The sequence below is a fragment of the Myiozetetes cayanensis genome, unplaced genomic scaffold (assembly GCF_022539395.1).
Source record: "Myiozetetes cayanensis isolate MyiCay16 unplaced genomic scaffold, myiCay2020 scf28, whole genome shotgun sequence".
Taxonomy (NCBI): Eukaryota; Metazoa; Chordata; class Aves; order Passeriformes; family Tyrannidae; genus Myiozetetes; species Myiozetetes cayanensis.
Genome location: NW_026087499.1, coordinates 476,546 through 497,445, shown reverse-complemented (window position 1 = coordinate 497,445; position 20,900 = coordinate 476,546). Strand labels below are relative to the sequence as shown.

The following is a 20,900-nucleotide window of genomic DNA, read 5'->3' as shown; positions in this document are numbered from 1 at the left end:
GCGCTCTCGTCATTTGCATGCGGCACGAGAGGCGGGCGGCGCGGCCAATGGGCGGCGGGCGGGGCGGGGCCAGGCGGGGCGGGGCAGGGCCGCCCCCCACGAGGGCGCCCGGCGGAGCGGCGGGAGCGGCGGACGCGGGGCAGGTGCGGGGGCGCGGGGGGAGCGGGGCCGGCACCGGCACCGGGCGATGGCGGGGGCGATGGGACCGGGCAGGGCCCCGGGCAGGGCCCCGAGCAGAGCTACGGGCGAGACCACTCCGCCGCTCGCCCCTCCCGGCTCTCCCCGGTGCGGGGAGCCGGGCCCTCGCCCCGCCGCGGGCTGTCGTCCCAGTGGGACCCTGGGCTGTGCGGGGACGGGGGTGTTTGACCGCCGTCCAACGGTGGTTCGTTCCCTCAGCAAGGAGAGGTGACCCTGCGCGGGATGCTCCGGCGGCCTGCGGCCTGTCGCCGTACACCGGGAGCGGCGGGGCTGGAGCCCCGATGACACGGCGTGAGTCGCCGGCAACGCTCCGGTGACTCGAGAGTGGGAATGTTGGGTTTTCCCCAAGCATCGTCCGGTTTCCTCGTCAGAGGGGGCCAAACGTCAGGGTTTCTTCAGTTTCCTTCAGTTTCCTGCCGTTCCTTGGTCCGTCCCTTGTCTCCGTTTGCAACGGTGACTGGGGCTGCGGATGGAGGGAGCTCCGAGCCCTGTGGAGAGTCCCCGGTCCCCTCGCAATCCGTCCGCAGCCACTGCTCCCTCACCTTTTCTTCTGCCGGGCTCGAAGCTCTCGGGCCTCTGGCTTAGCAGCCCGTCTCCAGTTTTTGAGGCTGTTTTCCTTGTGATGGGAGACCTCCGTTGGTCCCCTGCCCACTCAGCCCGTGGCTGTCACGTGGAGCTGTTGTGTTTCGTGCCGGTGTCCTGGGACGGTTCACGCAGGCACTGCGGGCTTTCATCCAGGTGAGACGTGGTCCGTGCCTCTGGCACCCAGCCTGCTTCCCAAAACCACAGGTTTCCTCCCAAAGCGTCGCTGGGAGCCACCGTGCAGCGCGGTGGGTGAGTGCCACAGCAGGCTGGGTGAGATGTATCCAGTCTGTCTATATCACATCCATATACAGGCTTGTTGCATATATGCAGTGATTTTTCCAGCTGGTGAGCAGGAAGTGCCTCTGCACACAGCTGCCAACAGAAGATTCGGGAGGGCTGCTGATTATAATAGTTGTTATTATTCTTATTTTGATGAGGAGGGCTAACCATCACCTGCTCTTGGCGTGCAGGTCTGCAGGTCGGATGCATCACAGAGCAGGAGCAGAACGACTTGGCACATGACTCCCACCCTCTGCTGGGGGAGCAAAGCCACTGGTGCTGGGAGTGTCCCCATACAGGACGGGGTTTATGGCCTTCCCTACCTGTCACTGACTGTTCCTGGAGCTGCTGTGGCTTGGACAGCGGGCAGCCTGCTGGGTTCAACCACTCTGGCAGTGCCAAGTGGTCCCTGTCAGTGTCGGTATGGTTTGGAGCAGGCAGTGTGCTTGTTGGCCCCATCGCTGCCAGGACCGTGCTGGAAGGGCAGAGAAAGTGCCAAGATGCTGCTATGAAGCTAAGTATGACTTGGCTGAGGGAGGGGAATCATGTTTTCCTAATTTATAAGTACCAGAGCACCACTGTATGAGCAGTGTGTCCAAAACCCTGACCCCTTTTGCTGGGTTGGCGTCAAGTTTTCCTGTTAGATCCAGCTGCATCAGTGTTGTTATTGCTGCGGGAACATTGCGGGGACCAGCCTGCTCCAGTTACTGGGGTGTCTCTGGGGGGTGGCAGGGAGGGGGTTTGCTCGAGGTGACCAAAAAGCCAAAGGTGCTGAAAAGGCAAAGGGTGCCAGCCGAGGGGGACAGGTCTCCGGCGGCGGGACTGACCCCGGTGTCGGAGGCAGCTGGAGGCAGCCCCGCAGCATCACTGCCGACACTGTATCTGATTTTTTAAGAAAAACACCCGGCGTGATCTAAGGCAGCGATGATGCAGCTCCTGCCCAGGCTCCCTGCGGCCCCGGACTAGCCTCCCCCCGCCTGAGCTGCGCAGGGGCGGTCGGTGGCAGCCGCTCGCTCGCCCACGCGCTGCCGGTGCCGGGTGCGGCGCCGACACGGTTAAGGCACCGGCGGGATCGGGAGCCGGCTGCAGCCACCGGCGGACGCAAACTTGCCGAGTCAGGATGTGAGAGCGGCAGGGACGGCTCTGCAGCATCCCTGGGTGCTGCCGCATCCTGGGGCGCGGAGGGCTCGGCTTCCCCCTCCGCCAGACGCCTTTTCCCGGGGACGGAGCGGGAATGGGGTAGGAACCGTCATCCGCTGCGTTTGCCGCCGGCTGTAGCAGCTGCTCTGCGCCGGCACCGGCGCCGCTTCCCGAGACGAGCGGAGCCTGCAGCTCGCCGGCAGCCGGGCGTTGACTCCTTTCTTTATACCTCCTGACCTCGCGTCTCCCTCCGTCCGAGCACCGGAGCCAGGTAGGTGCGGTGCTGGGTGCGAGTGGGACCGCGGCGGTGGCTCGGCCGTGCCTGGCCGGCAGCCACGGCACAGAGGGGAATTGGCAGGGTCACACATCGGGGACACGCGGTATCCTGGTGGACCCCAGTGCTTTGGCACTGGTGTACGTGACGGCAGAGCCAGAATAACCCCGGCTGACGAGCAGCATGTGCTTTCGGGCTGTGTCATTGACTCGGCAGCCGAGCAGCGCTGGTGTCGGCGCTTCGGCGGTCACGGGCGACCTCACGTGTCGCAACTGAATCCCCAGCACCCGCCTGCTGCGTTGTCGCGATGATGGGGCGGTGAAGGCGCCGGAGCCCAGCAGCGCGGTCGGAGGGGCCCGGCGGGCTGGGGGACACTGCGCCGCAGAAGAGGCTCCCGGGCCGAGCGAAGGGGCAGGGCTGCTGCTCTGCGGATCCCTGCGGCGCCCGTGCAGCCGGGGGGGCCGCGGGACCAGCGCGGGGCATGAGCGCAGGGGTGACGGCAGGAGGTGCCGAGGCGACAGAGCAGGGCAGCGTGAGTCATTGGGCTAAAGTCACCTTCCCCGTGGCGTCGGGAGGGGAGCATTTGCTGCAAACACGGTGAAAAAGGGTCAGAAATATGGGGACGGGCACCTGGTGTGGGGAGATGCTCCATGCCACATTCCCTGCATCCCTTGCTTGAGCATCTGGGCAGGATGCTGGGGTGCCCAGGGCAGGGTCTCCCAGGGCCTCACCCTTGGGGGATCAGGCTCATCAGAAGCAGTGGTCTCGTCCTTACATTCCCATTAATTCCGGGTGCAGTTTCACCCCATCCTGCTCTGATAGCAGTGTGTCTGGGACACTGCAATCTGTATTCCCCCCCAGGCTAGCCCAGCAGACCTTTGGCTCCTGAGGCTTCCCGGGCATAAACCGTCAGTGTCGCAGCGTCCATGCTCTTGTGCCCCATCGTGCTAGCAGGGACAGGGATGGAGCCCCATGGGAGCACAAACTATCAGTGCTTCTGAACTTTTCGTCTGGCTCCTGGTTGCATCCTGAGGAAGAAAACACTTTTCTTCCTTTCTGGGCTATTGTCCCGCAAAAACTACTGCAGTTGAGGGCTCGCAGCTGAGCTGTGCTGTGAGGAACCTGGAGGTGCAGGAGCTGTCTCAGGGAAGCACCAAAATGCCAGCATGGACTGGACTGGGCTTTTGGCAGTGTCTTTGGCTTGGAGAGCTCAGAGGGGTGTATAGGCCCCTGAGACCAGAATGCTCGAGCTCCTCAGGCTGCAGAGCTCTGAACTGTGTGCCTGTGGTCCAGCCATGCTTCCCAGCAAAGTCCCTCCAGCACTGCCGGAGACTTGCTGGCCACTGCACTTAGTCCCTGCAGCATTGCTTGGGAGGCAATGGGGAAGGGGCACCAGGTCCTGTTGAAAATAGAGAGAGCTGAGCTCCTGGCACCACAGCCCTCCCTGGGATGCAGAAGCAGCCTATCCTGAGCCATTCAGGAGTCCAGGACTGTGGCAGGCAAGCAAGGAGCTGCATGGCTGCACTGAGGCATGGGGGGCCAGCTGTCCCCCCTGCAGGCATCCCCCAGCTGCCCTCAGCTTCGTTATGCCACCACTAACGAAGTGATTCTGGGCAAGCATGAGCAATCAGGATGGTGCCTAGCCGGTGGCTGGCACTGCCAGGCGAGGCCGTGGGAGCTGCAGAGCCAACAGGAGCAGCCCCCAGGAGAAGCTGGGGGATGGATCACAAGGGCTCGGGGGGCTCGGTAGGGTCCTGGCTGTGGGGTTTGGCAGGGTCTGCTCCAGGCGCATGGCAGTGCTGCAGGGCGGGGAGAGTGCAGCTCCCTCCTGACCTCTCAAAAATAAACCCGGCTTAACTGAGCCTGCTTGCGCTCTGGCCCCGGCGCGGCTGCAGCCAAGAGAGACTGGCTCCTGTGGCGCTCGGGAAAGAGCGATGGGGATCTGTGCCGGGGCCGCAGCGGGGCCGGGAGCTGCGGTGGGCGGGCGGGCGGCTCCTCGGGGACGGGCTCGGCTGCCGCAGCCGCTGCCATTGGGCTACGTGGGCTGCAGGGGCTGCGCCGGGATGCAGGCACGCCGTGCTGGGATGCCGGAGGGATGCAGGATGCAGGAGGGATGTAGGATGCTGGCACACTATGCTGGGATGCAGGAGGGATGCAGGCTGTGGATGCAGGATGCAGGCATTCACTGCTGGGATGCAGGCAGGATGTGATATGTAAGCACACTGTGCTGGGTTGCGGGATGCAGGCATGCTGTGCCAGGATGCAGGAGGGATGCAGGATGCAGGCATGCTGTGCCAGGATGCGGGAGGAATGCAGGATGCAGGCATGCTGTGCCAGGACGCAGGCGGGATGCGTGCCAGGACATGAGCACACTGTGTAAGGCCGTGCTCCCGCTGAGCCCAGGGCAGCCAGCAAGGAGCCTGAAGATCTCTCAGACTCCATCTGGGTGAAAGAGCAGCTGGTGACCTGTAGCGTAAAGATGGCATCTCACCAGCCTAAAGAAAGATAGGATAAATTTAAATCCCAGCCCCAGTTCTGTAGGGAAGTGTCATCATTTTCTGTGATACTGGAAACTGCTGACAGTGTTGCGGGAGCAGGAGCACAGCTCCCAGGGAGTCATACTGGATGCCCCTGGCATGGGGACAGGGACAGGAAGGGTTGGGGGTGCCTGGGGGTGAGGCCTCCCTTTCCCCCAGAGTTCCTGCATCCTTGTGCACACAGTCATTTATGGGCTGCTTTCCTCTTCTTGCAAAGGACCCTTGGGGGTGCCTTCAGGGTTTTCAGAATGTTTCGTTTTTCAGGCCTGCATTTCCCCACCATTTCCTGAGATCTCAGGACCCCCAGAAGTTTGGGGAGAACAGCCAAGCTGAGAAGTCAGGGGCGGAGGGCTTGCGTGAGATGGTTTGGGGATCAGCAGCAGGTCAGGGTATGAACTCTGGGGTCTGGGGCTGGCAGGGCTTCTGTGCCCGCACCGCTGCCCATGCCACATGCCCTTCTGGCTCACGAGCTTCTGCAACAGGAAGTACCTCATGCGCGTGCCCCAAAAAAATTCATTTCTTCCTTTTTTCTCTTCCCCTGTGCCAGGGGTGAGGCAGCGAGTGGCTCCGGGGAGCCCAGGGTGGCTCCATGTATCCCGAATCCACCACTGACTCCCCAGCGCGACTCTCGCTGCGGCAGACAGGCTCCCCAGGGATGATTTACAGGTAAGGGTGTGGGATGGGGTGGTGGGGCTCTGTGGGGCTTCAAACACAGGCCTGTGGCATCCCAGAACCACCATACTCCCTGAAATTGCCCTGACGCTCCAAAACCACCCCAGCACTCTTTGTGCAAAGACTTCCAAGACAAAAACCCCACATGGTGGCAGCAGCAGCGTTTTGGGGTGCTGGTGCCAGTTATGGGCATAGTAGGCACTTCTGGGGTTGTGCCAGTGCCCACTACACTGTGCCTGCCGTGATGTGACATGGGTGGGTGTCACTGACCCTTCCCATGGCCATTGGCTCTGCTGCTCAGTCCTGCTCTTTCTTTCTAATGGGGTTTGTGGCATCTTTCTTCTCTCTCCCCTTTGCTGTCGGAAGCGCGAGATACGGGAGCCCCAAGCGCCAGCTCCAGTTCTACAGGTAACCCAGCCCTTCCCCCTCCCCAAAATCTACAGGTGGCCACAGCCCCTGGCCATGCCTGGGTGCTGCTGGCACAGCGCTGCCCTGCCCGCCATGCTGGGGTCCCTCTGTGTGGGATGGGCATCACCGGTGTGGCACCACTTTATCACCTGCTCGTGGGTTTGGGATCGTGGCGTGGGGACCCCACAGTGCGGCTCAGTGGAGGGCACCATCCTCGTGGGCTGCCCAAGCAACAGAGTGTAGGTGGAGAATGAGTGGGGAGGGGGGTGGGGGGCATCCTGCGCCGATGCTGTGCCTGGAGGAGCCCACTGTCTTTTCCCAAGGGCAACTCCAGGAACCCAGCCAGCTGCTTTGCTGCTCCTGCCATTAGGACCAGCGTCATTAAGTGGTTCAGGAGGCAACACTTGCCCCCACCACCCTTTTACCATCTGAAGTGAGGGCAGCTCTTTGCCCATGCACTGTGCCAGCAGCCGCTCCAGTGCTCCTGGAGCCTCAACAGCCTTGGTAGTGTGTGACTGGGTCCAGCCCTGCCACCATGGGCAGGGGGCTGCCCCCTGAGGGAGCCGTGGCCCCCAGCTCCATCCCGCACATGGCAGGAGGAGGTGAGGCTGGCAGGCACCGGGATGGCTCAGTGACACTGTGAGTGAGTGATCCTGTCCCAGCACTGCCACCAGCACTGCCGAGCCCCAGCCACAGGCAGGTTTTGGCTGCCAAACTGGCCTGAACCACTGGGCATGTCTGGTGCAGAAGGCTCCCGAGGCTGCCTGGCAGGACCCAACTTGTCCATAGGCTGCCTTCAGGGAGCCTCTGCCAGTGTCCACCACCCAGTTCCATCTCAGGGCTCCTGCCCGGAGGAGGCCGCCTTTGAGTCCTGCCACTGCCCAACTCTGGCCCTGCTGCCGTGGGGACAACAGGAGGGGTGTGTCTGCCACAGGGACCGTCTCTGCTCCCTGATGGCCCCAGTGTCCAGCTGACCCCACTGCCCCATGTGCCGGTGGTGCAGAACCTGTCACCGCAGGGTGAGGGGTGGCTGCGGGCAGGGGCGGCGGTGCCAGTGTTGCAGCAGCACTGTTCGAGGCTTTTAGCAAGGCGCCATGAATAATTTAGCTCCCCTATGCAAGGAAGAAAATCCCCTAATAGGGCTAATGGAGCGCGGTGAGAAGCCATGCACTGGGGGCCCAGCGTGGCCGCCAAGTGCTTTGGACGCCAAGCGTCGACACTCCCCTAATGCAAAACAACGCGACGGCCACGGCTCTTATATCTGCCCCGGGGCAGCCTCGCCACCCAGAGCTGCGCTGCTGCTGAGCAGCTTCCCTGGCGCGGTGAGTCGGGGCTGACGGCGCGGGCGGTGAGTGGGGATGGGCAGAGCAGGCGGCATGCGGGAATGGGCACTGCCACGGGGCAGCCGCTGCAGGCAGCAGGGAAGATTTTCCATGCAGGGCTACTTGGGATTTGGTGGCTTAGAGTCGTTTTCTTTTGGGGTTTGGGATCTTTCTGGCTTTAGGCAGGCTGGTGGCTGCCAACAAGTTCCCAGTTTGGCAAGCCAGGCTGGCCAGACGCCTCTCTGGGCAGCTGCCTTACCCGTCACCCACTTGTTGTGCCCCCGATGCTGCTAACAGTGCCATTGTCCTGCAGGGTCTGTTCCCTGTCCTCGTCCCTGCTCCTTCCCTACCAAACAGCCTCTCCCGCTTGGGCAGGGCGCGGCTTGTCCTCGGCAGCTCCTGCAGCCCCACTGCCGCTCGGCCCGGGAGCACCGGGATTTCTGCCAATGATCGGCTGTGAACGCTCCTGCCACCTCCACACTCCCTCTGCCATTCTGTCCCCTTGCTCTGCTGAAAATCAGGGAGGTGTCGAGATGGGGCAGCCGGTGGATTCCTTCCCCGTTCCTCAGAGCAGCCCTGCCCAACCCCCTGGCTCCGCTTGCTGCATCCATTTTGCTGCTGTAGAGCAGTGGTGCAATCATCTCAGGCTTCTCCTTGCCACTGTCAGGCAAGGGGATCCCACCAGGCCAAGGGATCCCACTGAGATCAAGGGGATCCCACCAGGTGCCCACACCCAGCAGGAGCCACTGGTACTGCCCTACTTAAAACTACCAGCCATGGAGAAGGGCTGGTGCCAGCAGTGCCAGCTTTGTCTCCAACTTTGAGGTGTGGCAGGAAGAGGCTAGTAAACAGGGTTTGGTTTGGCTTTGCCACAGCTCAGGGAAATACCCCTTTTCCATGTCTCCCTGCATTCCCAAGGCCTTGCTGCAGAGCAGGAGCACAGAGTGCTCTCTGGCAGCACTGGGTGTCACAGGAGACCCCCAGGATTTGGTCAGCCCAGGCAGCTGCTGCTCTGTATCCTCCATGTTTGGAGCCTTCGGAGGTGACAGCAGCAGGGAGCACTTTATCTTTGGTTCCTGCTGCCATCAATGTGAGCTTCCCAGGGAAAGAAAAAACCACGGGTAGGAGCCTGGCTGGAGCCTGATGCCAGTGCATTCCCAGTGGCTGCTCCGGTACCCATACCGCGGTCTTGGCCCTAGTCCCCCCTCCTTTCAGACTCTGCGGAGAGTGGCACAGAAATTGGTGTCAGTGCCCCTGCTGGTGAGGTCCCAGCCGTACAGGCAGTGAGGACTCTGGTGGGTGAGATGCCCACCCTGCAGCAGGCTATTTTCAGCAGCTGCACCAGCTGGGAGGTCGCTGCCGTGGTGGAGGGGAAGGAGCTGGCTGGCGGTGCGTGTTGTGGCAGTGTGATGCAGGCATGGCGAGCACCTGGTGCCCACAGCCCCTCTGCAGATGCCCACCCTTCCTGGGGAGCCCCGCAGGGACTTTCCCATCCTGACTTCTCCAGCCCACTGGTACACAGTGCCAGATTGTCACCAGCAGCACTTTTGCCACCACTTGCCACATCTTGGCCAGCTCCTCACATCCCTCGCAGGGGTACAAACCACTGCAAGCTGGGGGCCAGCACAGATAGGGCATGGGCCATGCTGCTGCAACATGGTTCGGGGCAGCTGTGGTAGGCACTGCTGCCTCCTCAGCCATGGGCTGTGCCTCATTTCTGTCCCGCTCCTTCTCCCTTTGTGCTTCAGCTCCCATGTCAAGGCTTTGCTCTGCTGATGAGACTGGCTTTGCCAGGGTGCCCACTGTCCCCTCCCCGTGCTGCATGTCCTGGCAAGGGCAGGTGCCACCACTCCAGCAAGGCAGTATGGGCAGAACTCTGCCCTGAGTGGCAGCGGAGCCCATGTTGTGCTTTCCCAGCTCTCTCTGTAGCACCACGGAGTGGTTTGTGGTGTGGCTGGCCAGCAGAGCCCGTGCTTGGGTGGCGGGATGCTCTCCATGACCTACAGTGAGAGCCTGCGCAGCGTGGCCAGCCGGCCCACTCCTGAGTGGGGGCTGCCCCCGGCCCCCCGGGCAGCCGATGGGCTGGAACTGCGGCGGCTGCGGGACGTGCGGGCGGCAGCGCGGGCGAAGACACTGGAGGAGTTCCTGCGGATGCACGGGCTCTCCCTGGCTGACAGCACTGCCCATGCCACCGGCATGAAGTATAGGTAAGGCAGCGCCGCGAGGGCAGCAAGGGCCAAGGTGCAGAGACGGTGCAGGGGATGCTGTGTGGTGATGGTTTGACACCTCACTGGGAGAATGGCTCTCACCTGTGCTCACCTCAGCTTCCCTGTGCCTCGCCAAGGCTGGGAGGAGTCGATGCTCTTGGCACAGTGGGTGATCTGGTGCTGCATGTGTTACCCAGGTGGCAGCCAGTCAGTGCTGTTAGCACTCACCTGTTTTGTGATCTTTGAGCTTCTCACCTGACATTCCCATTTGCTGTTTGGGTGGTTGCATCTGCAAACACCTCTGCTTTAAAGACAAGACAGCTGGAGCAAGCAGCCACTGAAGGGCTGTCTGCTTCACAGGTGTACATCTCTATCTGAGGGGTGTACGTCTGCAATCTGAGGGGTGTGCATCTCCACCGGCCGGGTGTGCGTCTCCCCCTGACTGACAGCTGTGCGTCGTGTAGTGTGTGCGCCATGAATTTTGCATGTGGGTCCCAGTGCAAGGTGTATCAGGATTTCAGCTGGTATTTGTCCTTCTTTGGGAATTTGTCCTTATTTGCCCTTCTTTGGGAGGCCGCAGAGCCAGCCACAGCCCCTTGGAGCAACGGGGCTGCTCTGTCCAGTACGCCCCTCCCCACTCTCCCCTGGTATCACGGGTCAGGTGATGGGGTTCAGGGCCCAGCACCGCCAGTAACCCAGCTCAGGATTGGTGAGGGGCACCAGGGCTGGGGACAATGGCTGTTCCCCCTGTGCAGGGGTGCCCCTCATGCCCCGCTGCAGTGAAGCGCCCCGGAGCTGGCAGCTGCCGTGCCGCACTGTGCCGAGCCATGCTGCACCTCAGGTCAGGTTCCCCTCCGCTGACAGTGACCGCGGTAACATTTACACAGTGGCAAGAGTCCATCAAATATTCATGGGGACGTTATTTATTGATGGGAGCTGCTGGCACAGGCACCCCCAGAGATGCTCCTCCTTTGCCCATGTCCTCACTGCCCTCAAAAATCTATGGGATTTCTCCTCTTCAGGAGGCTGCTGACTGCTGTCGGGTCTCCCCCCCACGCCGGAGCCGGTGCTGGCGCCGGTGCTGGTAGGATTACCAGCTAAGGAGCTTTGCGGCAGAGGCAAGCGGAGGAGATTACAAGATTTCTCATTAGGTTGGGGGCGAATGTGCGTAATTTCCCAGAAGCCCCGTTCCCCCATCTTGCTCTGTCCTGAGGGGCAAGGTGGGTGCAGGCAGCTGGCACATGGCCCCGGCTGCAGGACAGTGCTGTAGCTCAGTGACTTGTGTCCCTGCTTTGGGAGAAGATGCTGGGCTGGGGTTCACCTTGCTCCACTTTGCTTGCACTGGGCAAAATTTGGGGGATATGCTGTTGGGGCCGTGACCCCAAGGGGGACAACCAGTCTGACTTTGGCACAGAGCTGGGCTCTGCTGCGGGAGAGCCTGCAGCCCGCACCCTTGCCCAGCCGTGGGGTTGGCAGTGTACACGCAGCGCTGCCAGAGGGTTTGGTTTCAGACCTGTGCGAGGGGATGCTGTGCTGCCGTGCGTGGCCGGAGGGCGGCAAGGAAAGACCCCTTCAGTGCGTGGCCTCAGCCGCCAGTGTGCCCCAGAAAAGGGGCTGGGCCAGCAGCCGCGCCCGCGGGGGATGCCCAGCAGGGCACAGCGGGGTCCTGCCCCGCCGAGGCTCCTCGGGAGACCTCGGCAACGGCGCTGTCCTTCCTGCCCCCACCTGCCCGCGTGCCGCTCGCTCGTCTTCCTGAGCTCATCAAATACTGAGGGCAGGAGGGCTGCCGGGAGCTCCGCGCCCGCCGCCCCGCAGCCCCCCGCCGTCACGTTGGCGGCGCGCGGGAGGAGCTCCCGCCTCGCCCGGGGCGCCGGCTAAATTTAGGCAGCTGGCGCTGCTGCCCGGCGGAGCAGCATGCAGGTCTCCTTTGTGTGCTCCGAGCACAGCATCAAGAGCCGGAGCGCGGAGGACCGGCTGAACCGACAGAATGCCGGCAGCCCCAGCCTCGGCACCCGCGGCAAGTTCCGCGCCGTGGCCATGGTGGCCCGCAGCCTGGGGCAGCTCTCGGTGCAGAACGCCCCCTCCTCCAGCGAGTCCAGCGTCAAGCACCCGGGGATGAAATACCGGTAGGAAACGGGCGCTGCTGGGGCTTTCCCTGTTTCTCACCGGGATCGGGGCGCCGTGGGGGGTTTGGGGGGCCGCACTCCCCTATTTCCCGACTCGCGACCGGCTCTGTCGTTTCTCGGCGCTAAAAGTGCTGACCGTGCGCCTCCGTGTGCTTCCTCGCGGTTTGCTCCTGTCCCTTCGGGGCAGCCTTGATCCAGCCGCGCGTGAAACCTTCAGGATGGGGGGGAAGAAGGGACCCTAAAATTCAGGATAGGATTAGCAGCATCTCCAGCGCCTGCCGAGCCGGGTGGGTTTGGAAGTCACGGCAGCGTTAATCCTTATGGTGCTGCCAGAGACTTATTACCCTGTAAAGTGAGCGTGGAACCCTAAGGTGGGATTCGGGTCTGGCTGCCCACGGTGGGCCTAGAAATGAAGGGTGGTGTGTGCATGTGGGGTGCTGGCCCCCCATCCAGCACCCAAGGGACTGATGCACTCCTCGTCCCTGGCTCTGGGGCAGAGCGCTCAGGGCTTCCCTTTCGGAATCTTAGTGTGCACCCCAGGTGGGGCTGGGGCTTCCCCCGGGTGAGAATGCACCCCAGCACAGGGCAGACCCCCCCCAAGATGAGTCTGCACGCTACAGTCCAGCTGCCAGCAGCCACGTGCCCCCACTGCAGCCCAGATGTGCCGGCTTTAGGCACAAAGCGCGTCAGAGTGCTGGGGTGAGCCCGGCTGTTACCTACCAGCATCATCCAGATGAGCTGAGTCCCTCACCTGGGCGCTGGGGAGGGCGCTGGGGTTGCTCCGTCCAGCTCTCGAACACCAAACCTTTGCGCTGGTTGCAGCAGTGCTGGGGCAGCATGCAGTGGCATCCTCAGGGCTCAGCGCTCCTGCCCCACCGTCACGTCCCCATCCAGAGGAGAAGCACAGAGGGACCACCCTCTCCCAGGCAGTGGGTGATCAGCTCGGGGGTCCTCGCTGGTGGCTACTGGAGGGACAGTGATGCAGGGGGTTGCTCCAGGTGAAGGGACGGGATAGGAAGGCTGTGGCACAGTGCAGGGGGATTCCTGGCCTTCCCAAGTTCTGCCAGTATCTCCATTGGGCAGCTGGTCAGCACACTTTTGAGCTGGAAAGCTGGGAGCAGTGATAGCCGCTTGCCCAGGAGGACCCTGGGATGCCCCTGGAATGGCCAGGATGGGTCCAATGCTGTCCACTCCCCACGGTAATCCCCATCACCAGGGGCTTGAGCCACTGCTACCCCAGGGCCATGGCTTCTTCCTGCCACACAACGCTCTAAAAACGCCACAGGGCTGGGGGAGCCCCCATGCCTCCAGATGCTGGGCAATAAGGCAGCAGCATGGAAGGACAATGCCCCAGCTTGGCACAGCCAGTGATTCCCTGCCACCACGGCCGGGCCGTGGCTGCTCCCTGCCCGGCTCCCGGTGCCCGTGTCGGCGGTGCCGGCGGTGGCAGTGCCTCCGGTTGCTATGCGACACCCGCGCGGGCGAGCTGCCGCGGCTCACCTACACTTTATTTATTTTAACGCTCATTTCTCGAGCCTTTGTCATTTTTAACAAGTAACTGGCTCTCCATCACTGTGGCGAAGGCGTCTGCCAGCCCGGCCCCCTTTCCGAAAGCTGTTCTCCAGTTCCATGTGCTGGTCAGATTTTCTGGGGTGCTCCATTTCTCCAGGATGTTGCTCCACTCCCAAGCACCCTTGCCCTATGCAAGTCGTGTACTTCCCTGTGCTGTGATGCAGAGAACAGGCGCAATTCATACCATGTGTGGGATGCTTCAGTCCTGATCCACCACATGCTAGCTCCCCCTGCTTCCCGTCTCACCCCCCTGTGCCAGCAGCACTCTCAGGGCAGCCAGACACCCCAGGGTGTTATCACAGGGAACTGCTTTAACAGGGTCACTGCCCGCTGCCCCCCCGATAACCCTGCCAGGCATGGCACCACTGTGCCAGTGCTGGCATTGCCACCAGTGAGCTGTGGGATGCCTGGCCTGGGATGGCTCTTTAATTGGTTGCAAGGAGACCTTCACTGTGGGACTGTCTCGGGTGGGGATGGGATGGGGAGCAGAGACCACCACCACACCTCCCAGCCCCCATGCCCAGTGCATTCAGTGGCACACGGGGTGCATGAGAGGGTGTTTGGGGGCTTTCTGGCTCCTTTCCTGATACTCTCTGTCTTCCAGGAACCTTGGAAAGTCTGGACTGCGTGTGTCCTGCCTGGGCCTGGGTAAGTGCCAGGGTTTGCCGCAGCCCCTCAGCATCCCCCCAGTCCTGCAGCAAGTGCCGGAGCTCCCCGGCGAGGGCGGCGCTCGCCTGCCCCAGTGATGTTTGCGCAGGGAAGGAAAGGGTTTCCCTCGACCCTGCGGCCGTTTTGAGTCACAGCCCAGAAATTGTCAAATTATTTTCTCTCTTTCTGATGCGATAGGAAGCGACTGGGCCGCGCTGGGAGCACCGCGATGCACGCGGCCCAGCCAGCTGTGGCCACCACGTGCTGGGGCTGTGCTGAGAGAGCCGGGGTGGGTGGCCGGGGGCTCAGCGCGGCGGCGCTCGGCGCTCACCGCATTCACCGTGCGCGCACCCTCTCTCCCCTGCAGGGACATGGGTGACTTTCGGAGGGCAGATCACAGATGAGGTAAGGCTGTACCGTGTCTTCCTGTCCCTCCCCAGGCTTTCCCTGGTGAGTGGGGAGGGGATGGGGCTGGCACAGCTGCGGCTGTGGTCTGGGTGCACGTGGCATGCTGGAGCTCCGCACACGCGGCTGTGCCCCGGCTCTCAGCCACCCCCTTCGCTGACCCTGCTCTTTCCTCGCAGATGGCGGAGCAGCTGATGACTTTAGCTTATGACAACGGCATTAATCTCTTTGACACAGCAGAAGTCTACGCTGCTGGCAAGTAGGTACCCTGCTTTGGCAGTGGCACCCCACGACCCAGCCCCCTGCACCTCCAAACCATGGTAACACTGGGAATCTTGTGGGTTTGCTGGCTGCAAAGTGGCTTCCAGGACAGGGCTGTGAGTGCTTGATCAAAGGGGGGGGTCATGGTTCTGGCAGCCCCATGCTTCCTTGGTGGCCTGTGCCATGCAGGCGCAGCCATGCACCCTACCAGCACAGTGAGCAGTGGCTGTGCCCAGGGCACACTGGCCTGGGGCATCACTGTTTGTCCATGCACTTGCTTAAAATTAGAGAGCTTGCACATCAGGGGTCAGCTCTGCTCTGGATGCTGAAGCCAAGGGGCAGGCAGATGGTGTCCCCATGGCCACCACCTTTACCTCTTAGTCTGCCAGGGACTGGAGCTGTCCCTGCCAACTGTCACTGGTCCCCTTGGCCACAGCAACTGGGGCAACGGCAGCTGACGTCCTCTTCCCTTGCAGGGCCGAGGTGGTGCTGGGAAACATCATCAAGAAAAAAGGGTGGAGGTAAGCTGGACATCATCCCTGTTCCGCAAAGCCGTCACCACAGACCTGGTGGCCTGGGGAAAGCTGGCAGAGCAGCCCTGGGCAGGAATGCATGAGGGCAGGGAGCGTGCAGGGTGCGCAAGTGGCACCACCAGTGACTCTATCTTTCTCCCTGCAGACGGTCCAGCCTGGTCATCACTACCAAAATCTTCTGGGGAGGAAAGTAGGTATCACCCACCCCGCGACAGATCGGCTGGCACGGGCCAGGCTCTCATTCACCTTTCTTTTTTCAGGGCTGAGACAGAGAGGGGCCTGTCCCGAAAACACATCATAGAAGGTAGGGAAAGGTAGGGGTGGGGCTGCTCAGTGGGCACTGCTGGCCCCGGTGCCAGGCTGTGCCTCGGCAGCCACCTCACTGCTGGCAGCACAGGGCACAGTGCACCTGACAGCCCTGTCCATGTGGCAGGTCTGAAGGCGTCGCTGGAGCGGCTGCAACTGGAGTACGTGGACGTGGTGTTCGCCAACCGGCCCGACCCCAACACGCCGATGGAAGGTGGGTGTGTGCCACGGTTCCACAGTCCTTCCTGCCGCCTTTCGTCGCTGTCGCGGTTGGTTTGCGCCAGGCTTGTGTTTCAAGGGCATTTTCCCTCCTGAGCAGAATCCACTCCTCCACCACCACGGTCAGTCCGTGCCATGATCATGCCTCTGCTGCCCCCCGCCCGGCGCCAGGACCCCCTCAGGCCATGGTGGGGCGGGTTGGGGGCACGGTGGCAGGTCGCTGCTCCCATCCCAGCAGCGGTGACTCCACTCTCTCTAAATCTCTCTTTTATCACCAGGGGACCCATTTAGTTCCTCCAAGTCCAGGACTTTCATCGTAGAAGGTACTCCCTGCCCGCACTCTGCCCGCCAGCCGCTGCCTGTCCCAGCGGCGTTTCCTGGGGCAGAGCCCTCACTCCTCTGTGACCCCCATCCCTGATCCCCCCTCGAGCAAACCCCGCCATGAGATGCAGAGGCAGTGGCAGCAGAACACAAACACCCCGTGGCCCTTCCTTCAGACTGTCCTGCAGTTAAAAGGAAAAAAGCAGAGAGGGTCCTGCCCCTCCAAGGTCCTGCCGTGGGACTCCCTTGGCCCATGCCAGGGTCTGCGGCAGGCTCTCTCCTTGCTGGGGCGGCTGTGAGCATGCTGGGGTGTGTGCCCCAGTGCCGGCTGGGCAAGCCCCGTGCCCCTCGCTCTCCCCGCTGCCCACCTTTGGCTTCAGGAGTGCGTCTTGGCTTGGTCCCAGCCCGCATGGCTCAGGGCTGGCTCTCCCTAAAACTCCCAAGCCCCTTGCACGGGGTCCAGGCTTCCCTCCTGGGTCTCCGTGCACGGGCGATGCATCAGTCCCTTCCTTTGCAGCGGTGCCGGTGCTGGTAACCCCACAGGGTGTGGGGCCACTGCCAGGACCCTCGGGCTGCTCTCCATTCCAGGAGAGCCCCGGCACCGCCAGCATGTCTGGTTGGCTGTGGTCCCCGGCACATCCTGAGTGGCTGCTCCCTCTGTTCCCATCCTGCTCCTCTGGACACAACCCAGCTCCCGCCACAGCACTGCGGGAGCGGGATGCTCACCAGCCATCAGTGCGGTGCAAACTCCCTTCTGCTGGTGCAGCCCCTGCTAACCCCTCCCGGCCACTCTCTCCTTTCCTCCCGGCAGAGACGGTGCGAGCCATGACCCACGTCATCAACCAGGGGATGGCCATGTACTGGGGGACCTCGCGCTGGAGCTCCATGGAGATCATGGTAGGGGCCCAGGGGACCGGGCAGCTGCAGCGGAGCAGCCCCAGTGGTGCTGCTGATGCTGATTTAATTAGACAGCAGCTTTTGGGAGCCAAGTGTGTGTGCAGATGTGCTTGAGACTTAATCGGTTCTTGGGGCAGCTGCTCAGGGCTCAGCTGGGGGGCTCAGCAGGGGGAGTGGCATGGCACTGAGGGTCCCATCTCTTCTGCAGGAGGCATACTCGGTGGCCCGGCAGTTCAACCTGATCCCGCCGATCTGTGAGCAGGCCGAGTACCACATGTTCCAGCGGGAAAAGGTGGAGGTGCAGCTGCCTGAGCTCTTCCACAAGATAGGTATGTTAGTGGAGATCCCTCCCCAGCCCGCAAAGCACAATGCTCCCCATGCCCCACGCTGCAGAGACCAGGTGCTGTGGTCCCTGAGGGAACTGGGGGCAGCAGCAGCATCACTCCCCATTCTGCTCTGTTCCCAGGCGTCGGAGCCATGACCTGGTCCCCACTGGCCTGTGGCATCGTCTCGGGGAAGTACGATGGGGGGATCCCCCCCTACTCGCGTGCCTCGCTGAAGGTGAGCCACACTAGGGCCAGGGGCCACACTGGGATGGACAGAGCTGGGGGAGCAGGGCCATGGGCCTCACAAAGCAGCCCAGGGTGTTTGGGGATGCCCTGCCTGCACAAGGTGCCAGTACACCCGAATCCCCCCATGACACTCCTTCCCGTTTCCCCAGGGATACCAGTGGCTGAAGGACAAGATCCTGAGTGAGGAGGGCCGGCGGCAGCAGGCGAAGCTGAAGGAGCTGCAGGCCATTGCCGAGCGCCTGGGCTGCACCCTGCCCCAGCTCGCCATCGGTAAGAGGGTGGGGGACAGGGGGTTGCTGGGGGTGACATTAGGGCAACCAGGCCATGCTCAGGCTCTGCTCTTCCTCCTCTCCAGCCTGGTGCCTGCGCAACGAGGGTGTCAGCTCAGTCTTACTGGGAGCCTCCAATGCTGACCAGCTGATGGAGAATATTGGAGCAATACAGGTCAGTGCTCCCGGCGGGAGTGACGTGTGCCCTGAGCGCTCGCTGCTGCACCGCGCTGGGCGGGGAAAGAGGGTCGTGAATGTGGCTCCGTGACAGGTTTTGCTTGTCACAAAGGCAAGCGGCAGAGACGAGGCTTTGCTGGACTGAGGGGGCAGGGTTGGGCCCGACCCAGGCTCTCCCTAACTGGGTCAGCCAGCTGGCAATCTGGGGTTTGTGGCACAAACACAGCGGGGTGGAGGCGGTGAGCACGGCACGGCTGCGTCCCACCGCCGGCTGCGTCCTCCCACGCACACCACAGTCACAATCCCAACTCCGCTATCCCGGCAGGTCCTTCCAAAGCTGTCGTCTTCCATCGTCCACGAGATCGATAGCATCCTGGGCAACAAACCCTACAGCAAGAAGGACTACAGATCCTAAGTGCGCCCGAGCGTGCCGCCTGCCGCGCAGCCCTCGCCGCCCGTTCGCTTGCTTATGCTTTGTTGGAGCAAAGTGGAGAGTGTGGTTTGCACCACGAGCGCCGAGAGCCAGCGCTCCTGCCCGCGCTGCCCCGGACATGGCGCCACGGCTGCTCGGCCTGGCTCTGGGGCACAGGGATGGCCGGTGGGGCACACGGGACACAAGCCCCAGCCGCCCGGCCGCCCTGCCTGCAGCCGGAGCCGCCGCGGGGCCCGTTGCATGCGCGGCTCCCGCCCCTGCATTGCCGGAGGTGGCGGGCGCGGGGTGCACGCGGGTGCTGTATGCCCACGAGGCTGACAACACGAAGCTGTTCCCCAGCCCTCGCCTCTGCCCTGCGCCGCCGGCACCACCAGCCCGACAGCAGCATCGCGGGGCTGCGGTTCCCGGGGTGGGGGGCAGGATGGGGTGGCGACAGGGAAGGGGTTCCCTGTGGGAGAAGCCCAGGGTGCCCCACTTGAGCGTGGGGCTGGGCTCTGCTGCAGGGAGGGGCAGGGCCGGGGGAGTGTGTGTGGGCAAGTGTGTGAGCGTGTGTGTGGACAGACACACGTGGAGACACGCAGGGACAGACATGTACGTTTGCACGCGGCAGCTGTGGAGGTGAACACGGCCCACAGGCACCTTCAGATGTACCTGCACAAAGCTACTGAAATACAGAGGCCTCTATACACACACCCACACCCACTCATTACGGGTGTGTACACACACACCCACACACACAGGTAGGTATATATGTATGTATATAGATATGTATATAGATATGTACACGGGCCTCTGAAAATTACATATAAAATGTACACACCCATGTAGACACGTGTACTTGTGTATATACAGGCATACATAGCTCGATGTATAGATCCATATATGTAATTTAAAGATGTGTACATATCCATGTAAATATATTGCTGTAGCAGCATCCACGTTTGTATGGATATATGCACACATATGAAAATTACAGATACGAACATAAATGTGTATATGCAGATATATGCATAGATATATCTATACCCATACCCAACTTCATAACTACATACTCATCTTTCTATAAACATATGCTATATATATATATATATGTGGAAACAGATATTTGTGATTTAGGTATAGCTATAGCTATATATAGATACATATATGATAGATATAGATATGATATATAGCTATCTGAGATACAGCTATAGCTATGTATATCTATCTCTTTATAGCTCTTTGTGTACTCTGTGCAGAACATTTTTGCCAATACCTATATCTATCTATCCACATACATATATACACAGAGAGTTCCATCTATCTGTGCACATATAAATATAAAAACTAAATGTATGTGCAAGCCCTCAGCTCTGTGCACAGTGTGTGTGTTTCTCCACTGCCTGTGTAGCCACAGCTGCACCTACAAGCCCCCCATAAATGTGTGTGTGTGCATGCAAACACGGAGGGTCTCTGCCCACCCACACAGGACATCAGAGCTCTCCCTCTCTGCATGGCTGGGGTCCATATGCACACCCCTGCCCCATACACACCCTTACACCTTTAGGTACGTGGATTTACCTGCAGCTGTACCCACACACCTTTATTTATACATCTGTCTACAGAACTGCACTGATGGTGGTGTGCAAAGAAACACTCATATATATTTATATGAAATCACAAATACAAATGTGTATCTGTGTAGATACAAATGTGTATCTCTGTATACACGAGTGTGCTATCTCTATCTAGTATAATCTATATATCCCTAGCTGTGTCTATATCTACCTCTATGTATAAATATATAAAAATTACAAATACACGTGTGTGTCTGTGTATATATACACACAGCTGTATATCCATACAGAGATATGGAGATATAGAGATATATCTACATATGCATGTGTGTATATATACACATACAAATTACAAACACACATTTATGTATGTACAGATACATGGATGTGTATATACACCCCTGTAAATACACATCTATACACCCCTGCCTATGTATACACACAACCATATATTTAGTTATATATGTACACAAACACACGTATTAAAACTACAAATGCATTATTTATACATGTATAATATACATGTATATTATATATACACATATCTATATTATATATAGACACACCCACACAGACATAGCTGCACCTAAACAAATCATCTGTGTACACTCACATAAAGATATATATGCACAAAATATCTGAAAAATTACAGTCCTGTGTATATCTACACGTGTGTGTACACAGATCTACACATGCTATATATGAAGAGATACAATCATATAGGTGGGGGGGATGCAGATGTATGTACGTAAGTTTATGTGCACTCACATAAAAATTATGGTATTTATGTAGATACACACACACCTCTTCATGGATGTCCGTCTGTGTTCCATGTGTGTCCGTGTGCACAGGCTGTGTGGGAGAGCTGGGGCTGGGGACAGCGCAGCTTCTGCCACTGAGGGACCCTGTGGCTTTGGGTACATGTGTGGGTGTACATGACTGGCTGCACGTGTGTGGGTGAGTACACGTGTGTGTACATGTGT

At 60.5% G+C, this 20,900-nt stretch overlaps 1 protein-coding gene across 6 annotated transcripts; it reads left to right on the top strand.

The window, feature by feature from the left end:
* Positions 1–115: 115 nt before the first annotated feature.
* KCNAB2 (potassium voltage-gated channel subfamily A regulatory beta subunit 2) lies at positions 116–18,699 on the top strand. Of its 6 annotated transcripts, none has more exons than XM_050322211.1 (17): positions 116–143; positions 5,561–5,679; positions 6,052–6,093; positions 13,925–13,968; positions 14,336–14,373; positions 14,553–14,632; positions 15,111–15,155; positions 15,313–15,357; positions 15,428–15,471; positions 15,601–15,687; positions 15,971–16,015; positions 16,825–16,910; positions 17,119–17,239; positions 17,377–17,471; positions 17,632–17,752; positions 17,838–17,926; positions 18,254–18,699. In XM_050322211.1, exons 2-17 carry the CDS (start codon positions 5,603–5,605, stop codon positions 18,341–18,343), a joined length of 1,149 nt encoding a protein of 382 aa, XP_050178168.1. In that variant the 5' UTR covers positions 116–143; positions 5,561–5,602; the 3' UTR covers positions 18,344–18,699. The 6 variants fall into 6 exon arrangements, with proteins under 6 accessions (XP_050178168.1, XP_050178167.1, XP_050178169.1 ...); XM_050322210.1 differs by lacking the exon at positions 116–143 and adding an exon at positions 2,132–2,473; XM_050322212.1 differs by lacking the exons at positions 116–143; positions 15,971–16,015 and adding an exon at positions 2,137–2,473.
* Positions 18,700–20,900: the final 2,201 nt, after the last annotated feature.